The 7,500-nt window shown below is 39.3% G+C and overlaps 1 protein-coding gene across 1 annotated transcript in view; it reads left to right on the forward strand.

The window, feature by feature from the left end:
* The window catches only part of LOC137999271 (uncharacterized), a 333,030-nt gene that overhangs the window by 13,819 nt on the left and 311,711 nt on the right, over positions 1-7,500 (forward strand). Inside the window, exons 2-3 of the mRNA XM_068845108.1 lie at positions 156-252; positions 332-449. Of these exons, the coding sequence (XP_068701209.1) occupies positions 161-252; positions 332-449 (210 nt within the window). The 5' untranslated portion in view covers positions 156-160. The remainder of the gene's footprint in view (positions 1-155; positions 253-331; positions 450-7,500) is intronic.

The raw sequence follows: 7,500 nt of genomic DNA on the forward strand, positions 1-7,500 counted from the left end.
GGTGTTCATGCAAGGCTTTCTTCTGCTCACGTTGAAGTAGCTGGAATTCAGAAGTGCGTGCAACAACTTCATCCTCTAGATTTTTAACCGATTCGTGTGCTCGCGTTATATCAACTTGAGTAAACCTTTCCATCTTTTTTTTTTCCTGCTAAAACAGATCATGAGACTTTGCTTCATATGCCTCGAGGAGGATATCAATCTCATAAAAACGGAGTGCTGTAAAAACTATGTTCATAAAAGGTGTTTGGAGCGGTAAGAAATACTTTTTCACGGGAATCATGGTAGCATTTTGAGGTGCCTAAGATGAGTCTTCATTTTTTTATTCATTCAGATGGATGAGGACATTAACACCGTCAAGCGCAAACTGTGCCATGTGCAGAAAGGCATTTCGTCAGCCACATGCAGAAGCACAAGCTGCTGACACGGAATTTATGACCCACATTGCGGCGGTAAGATTCAAAATTGGTTTTCTTCATTCAGTTTCATTCCGTACACAAAGAAATCAGTGTCTTTTGTTATTCTTAATTGTCCTTTCAGTAACTTATTTGTCGGCGTTCTGTCTTTCAGCTTTGTCCCGCTTTGTTGAATAGGGTTTATCTAGTTTGTAAATAGCATTTGTTCTTATTGTTTTTAAATACTTTAATTTTTTAAGTTCTTGCTTGTAAATACAGAGATTCTTATTCTTTGTAAATACTTTAACTTTTCAGTGGTTGCTCGTAAATACAAAGGTTCTGTTTGTTTGTAAATACTTTAATTTTAGTTCGCATTGTTTGTAAATACGAAGATACAAATATAATAGTTTTACTGCTTGAAAGTGAACGTGTCATTGCTGTTCCATCTTGCATGTGAGAAATAGTCACTCTTCCACTCGCTAACAAATAGTTGATGAATCTTTACCCGTAGCCAATGTTCATTTTGTAGCGCTGACTTCATAATACAACGAAGTTGACGGGAAAATTTCTTCTCGTTCGTAAAATAAAATGTTGGAACCATTAGCTCTCCAATTATGACCTCCATTCCATCTTCATCGCTTGTTATCTCAACTTTGCGAGAGCCTCCTTTATTCATCTTATCCCAAAGTTCATTAAGTAAGGTTACGATTTTGTTGTCCAATTGCAGTCGTTGCAAACGATTTGCCAATGCGTCCATCTCCAAAGCAAAAATCTGTTGTTCGATCATTCGGTTCATCTTTGAATTGAAATATTTTTTCCATTACCTTTATACACGTGTCCATTTCTGGGTGTGCGATAAGGATGAAAAGCAAACCGGTTTGACGGGATTATTCTAGTCTACATTATTAAGGCGACCCTTTGGTTTTTCTAACCAACCCTTAAACTTGTTTCAACTCGTTTGGCGATGACGTCAATGTCTTCTCGTTGTCAGCCCTTAAACTTGTTTCAACTTGTTTGACTGTGACGTCAGTGCCATCTCATTGGTTCTTAGCTACTCCATTATTCTTTCCCTATATAAGCGCGATACTATCCGGCTGGTTGGGCGGAACCGTACCACCAGAACAGACTACACTTCACTCCAAATAAAAGAAAAACAATATAATACAATTCAAACCAAATATATGACGTGGAGTTCATTCAAACCCCCTGCCGCCATCTTGAATATACCCTCGTACACCTACGTGGTATGCATCTCATTATAAACCCTAATCCAAAAACCGGTTTGGGTAGAATCTCCCACTGGCCGCCATTTTGAATAATTTCGCCTAGTCATTCCCCCTATACTACTCCTGACGAAATGATACACGATTGCATTATCTTCGGTACTAACTCGCCCAAGGTGAGAGAAAAGCGAATCAGTAAAGGGTCGGCACTAACACTCGTTAAGGCGGTGGAACTTGCTAGACCATTCGAAGCATCTCAAGCACAACTATCTACCATGTCAGGCAGTAACATCATAACTCTGAGGAATCAGTTCACTTGGTACAAAAACAACACACGGGGAAAGGACCACAGGCGACCAAACCATCAATTTTCCAACCTCCAAGAGGAACACAGTGATGCGGAAACTGTGGGCGCTCCCACAATTCACTCTCCAACTGCCCAGCACGTGGTCAGACATGTCTGTACTGCAAAAAGCCAAACCACTTCGCTGAAGTCTGCAGATCAAAAACCCGAAGACAACGATTTCACTCCTTAGAACAAGCCGGAAGCCAAGCCCCACAGACATGCCCCGAATCAACATTATCCGCAGCATTTGAGTCGGTTGTTTTTTAATCAATCACCATAGCTGGCGTCTCGCGCAGAGATTCCAATCCTTATAGAGATGAAGTATTCGTATCAGTTAATCTACACCTTCCACAGGACACCCACAAGAACACCATCCTTAAGGCCAAGCTCGACACCGGTGCACAGGGAAACCTACCCCAATGCGGCTCTATCGACGAATGTATCCTCACAACCTAGACGATCATGGAACTTTCAGACCAGGTTCCTTGTCATCCTCGGATGTCATCCTCACTGCCTATGGCGGCTCGCGAGTCAAGCATCACGGTATTGTTACCATACCTTGTTCATACAAAGGCGAAAACACCCGAGCACCCTTCTTTGTCACAGATATCCCAGGCCCAGCAATATTAGGCCTCCCGACGTCCACCGACCTGAAACTGCTGACACTTAACTTCTCTATAGAGGAAAGCATCACTACACCCCTTCACAGTACAGTTTCCAAAGAACAGCCCATTAAGGACAAACAGGACCTGATCAGTCAGTATCCCGAATGCTTTAATGGGGTGGGGAAATTCCAGGGCAAATACCACAAAGTACTTGACTGTAATATCCCCGCAGTTGTCCATCCCCCAAGGCGTGTGCCAATGAGCCTCAAAGACGACATCAAAAGAGAACTAGATGAGATGGTTAACAATGACATCATAGCAAAGATCAAAGAAGGCGAACCTACACAATGGGTCAACAGCCTTGTTTACCGCCGCAAGCAGAACGGGAGGTTAACGCAGCCATTGATAGATAGATTAGAGTCATTAAATTCATACAAATAATCGTTCCATCGTGCTCATCCTATGCAGTTTGCGCCCTAATGGTTGAATTTAAGAGGCAGCTTTATTCGCTCCAAATACGCTGAGCACCTCTAACACGCTATGCACTTGACTCTTAAATCACAAGCCTGAGTAACTGATAACAAAGTCTTGTTTCAGGTCAAGACTGAATAACCATCCACGTAAATTTTGCAACCCCTTTCCTATTACACTCCCCAGTTTTGCATGTATTTTTTAAGGATATTAGAATGAATGAATGAATGAATGAATGAATGAGCGAACAAACGAGGGAATGAATACATGAATCAATCAATCAATCAATGAAGAAATTAATGAATCAATGAATGAACGGTCAAACAAACGAAGAAAGGAAGGAGAATAAAATTAGGAGTAAAAGGAGCAGTAGTCATACGCAGAAAATACGTTAAACACGGAAAACACGTTGATAACAAAGACCAAGTTATTCCTTTTACAAGCCTGAGTTATTGATAACAAAATCATGGACTGTAGCATACACAGTCTTGTTTCAGGTCAAGAATGATTACCAACATAAGTTTTGCAACCCCTTTGCTATTACACTGACTAAATTTTGATGTGTTTTTTAGGAGATTAGAACAAATAAATGAATGAATGAATGAATGAATGAACGAACGAACGAACGAACGAACGAACGAACGAATGAACGAATGAACGAATAAACGAAAGAACGAATGCGTGAGTGAGTGAATGAATGAGCGAATGAACCAACCAACGTATGAGCGAATGAACGAAGAATAATATTATTAGGAGCAGAAAGTAGTAGTCATTCACGGAAAATACGTCAAACACGCCAAATACGTTGATAACAGAGATAAAGATACTCTTGTTACAAGCCTGAGTTACTGATAACATGATCATGGACTGTAGTGACAGTCATGCCCTTCCGGCTTGTTATGCACACTGCGTATACTTTGCTTGGTAATGGCGTGTTTACCTATTTTTCCGTATCTAACAAGTATGGCAAGAAGAGATTAGTTCAGTGTTTCATCGGCTGCAGATGTTGATGGAGTGTTTTCAGTGTTTAGAGTATTAAACGTGCACAGAGTGAATAGATTAACTGCTTTTAGATCTGCTGTTACCCCCACTATTCACCCAACTACAACGTCCTCCCCAATGTTGGCATTTTTACCGGGTTTAGCATGTAAAGCCTTTTAAGAATGAATCTAATTATTTTTGTTTTTTCGTTACTATTCATTATTATCACTTGTTTATTTTTTATAATAATTAATAATAATAATAATAATTATTATTATTATTATTATTATTATTATTAGTAGTAGTAGTAGTAGTAGTAGTAGTAGTAGTAGTAGTAGTAGTAGTAGTAGTAGTAGTAGTAGTAGTAGTAGTAGTAGTAGTCATACACGCCACATAAGTTAAACACGGCAAACACTTTGACAACAGAGGAAAAGTTGTCGTTTGTAGGTGCGAGGTGTTAGTAGTGTGAAATAACTAATTCATTTTAAATATGTCAAATACGCTATACCAGGTAAATATTCCAGGTAGTTATTTAAAGTCATATCTATTGCTTGTTATCAAGAGATCTGAGATTTCGAGATTATGAGTGAGTACAAGGTTAGTTATAAGGCGCACTGCATCCACTGTTTCGTCAAGTGGTAACGGCGTGTTTCCCTGTTTTACCGTATCTAACATGTATGGCAAGATATTAATTCAATGTTCCAACTGTCACAAGTGTGCGACTAAACTGGTTAACTTTGCAGATATGTTGATGGAGTGTTTTCAGTGTTTAGCGTATTAAACGTGCACAGAGTGAATAGATTAACTGCTTTTAGATCTGCTGTTACCCCCACTATTCACCCAACTACAACTTCCTCCTCAATGTTGACATTTTTACCGGGTTTAGCATGTAAAGCCTTTTAAGAATGAATCTAATTATTTTTGTTTTTTCTTTACAATTCCTTATTATCACTTGTTTATTTTTTATAATAATTAATAATAATAATAATAATAATTATTATTATTATGATTATTATCATTATTATTATTAGTAGTAGTAGTAGTAGTAGTAGTAGTAGTAGTAGTAGTAGTAGTAGTAGTAGTAGTAGTAGTAGTAGTAGTAGTAATAGTAGTAGTCATACACGCCACATAAGTTAAACACGGCAAACACTTTGGCAACAGAGGAAAAGTTGTCGTTTGTAGGTGCGAGGTGTTAGTAGTGTGAAATAACTAATTCATTTTAAATATGTCAAATACGCTATACCAGGTAAATATTCCAGGTAGTTATTTAATATCTATTGCTTGTTATCAAGAGATCTGAGATTACGAGATTATGAGTGAGTACAAGGTTAGTTATAAGGCGCACTGCATCCACTTTGTTTCGTTAAGTGGTAACGGCGTGTTTCCCTGTTTTACCGTATCTAACATGTATGGCAAGATATTAATTCAATGTTCTAACTGTCACAAGTGTGCGACTAAACTGGTTAACTTTGCAGATATGTTGATGGAGTGTTTTCAGTGTTTAGCGTATTTCGCGTGTATGGCATGATTAAATTGCGGCCATCTACGGCAAACTGTTAATCTGATGGGAAATTTGACAATCGTTTTTTTTTCCTTTGCAATTTCATAGTCATTTTCTTAAATCGTTGTCTCCTGGTGCGTTTCCCAGGACTGATTGGTTTACATTTGGCTAATTTTGACAATCGTCTTCTTGGACTTTCGACACCTCTCTCTTACAGGCATAAGAGGCGTTACATCCTTGGTGTGTTTCTTAGCTCTGATTGGTTCATCACTATTTTCTTGCTCGAACATTTCTTAAGTCGTTTTCTCCTGGTGCGTTTCCCAAGACTGATTGGTTTACATTTGGCTAATTTTGACAAGCGTCTTCTTTGACTTTCGACACCTCTGTATTACAAGCATAAGAGGCGTTAAATCCTTGGTGTGTTCCTTAGCTCTGACTGGTTCATTATTTTGTAATTGGTTCCTATATAAAGGCAGAAATCTTAAAAAAAAAACAATCCATTTCAATTCCACGATCTGGCAAGATGAGCAGACCTTGCTCCCAGCTAAACAGTAAAGCTATTAGAGATAAGGCAGAATGCGAAGTCGTAGCAAGAATAGAAAAATTGTGTTCAGTTGTTGCCTTTAAGTGCGTTTGGCGAGTTGACGACGAGGAAATCGACAATACATGGAACTGGATATGTGATAAACGGGATGAATGTGATTCCAAGATATCTAAATTGCGAGAAGTGTGCTTTTTCTTCTCGGCTATCAGCACTTCGAAAAGGGACTGAAAGAAGGGCGGAAAAGCTCCCCGTAAATCACAAGACATCCACGAAAGCGAAGATTCAAACGAAGAAACCACACTAAACGCTTCTCAACTTTCATCGCCGGGAAAGCAAACATATCCAGCGATATCGTACTGGGTGGCATGTCAAACGAGTAATGGTGCACCGATAAATTCGCTGAAAGTCCAAAGAGCAGTCAGTAGTTGTGGTCTCGAATATTATTCATCCAGAGCATCAAACAAAATAGTCAAAACTTAAATGTTCTATGTCAAGTGTTAAAGGATCACAAGAACCCTTGTGTAATGCAATTGGTGGAGTCATCATATCAACACTGAGCCTGAGGTGAGAAAAGAATTTTCTACGGTCATTTACCATGCAAGCAACTACTAATTTCGAGCCAACTACATAAATTCCAGGGTGCAGTACCAGTCAGGGAGGCAATCATTGCTGTTTGTTTAGTTTTGCAATATAAAATGCCAATCAATGCGCCAGCTTTGATTTCAAAAGACTGTGTTCTATTGTCTTTAAAAAATGTTTGATTTTATTTCTAGTGCTTGCTCTTCAAGACAAACTTGATATGAACAGACAATCGCAAGATCAGTCAGCGCCGTCGGAAAACGTCGTCCGTCTTCGAGTGGTCCTGGAAAACTTCGAACCGATGATGACCTCAACCGTCTAGGAATTACGCCGTGCTGGGCTATTGCTGGATACCTTCGGTTTGGATATAAATTTGCCCAATGAATCGCAGCCAGCCTTGCCAGAACAGGTGCCCCACAAGCCACTATCATGCCAGATCACAGTCCTTTGCAGCGATATTTAACTTGTCCTGACAAAACTGAATTACGCAGTCTATCCCGTGAGGTCTACAAGATGAAAATCAAATCGCAGTTTACCTATCAGTACCTCTGCAACATGAAAACCTCCCTTAACAATTTAATGGGGAACGAAGCTTTTAAAGATCGCCTTGTTCAGCATATACACCGAGTACTACCCATCCTCAGCGAGCCCGAGACTTCAATCATCCCACGATGATTTGTCCAGGGCATTCTTTCCGAATCTCAGGTGAGGCGATAACATTGTAACCATTTCATAATGCTAACAATCTTTGACTTGTTTTACTGTTTTTCTTTTTAAATTAGTTTTATGCGTTTTCTGTTTTTGAGTGTTAAAATGACCTCAAGATCTCCGAACAAGCCAAGAACAATGAAATATACC

Source organism: Montipora foliosa, chromosome 4, assembly GCF_036669935.1.
Source record: "Montipora foliosa isolate CH-2021 chromosome 4, ASM3666993v2, whole genome shotgun sequence".
NCBI classification, from domain to species: domain Eukaryota; kingdom Metazoa; phylum Cnidaria; class Anthozoa; order Scleractinia; family Acroporidae; genus Montipora; species Montipora foliosa.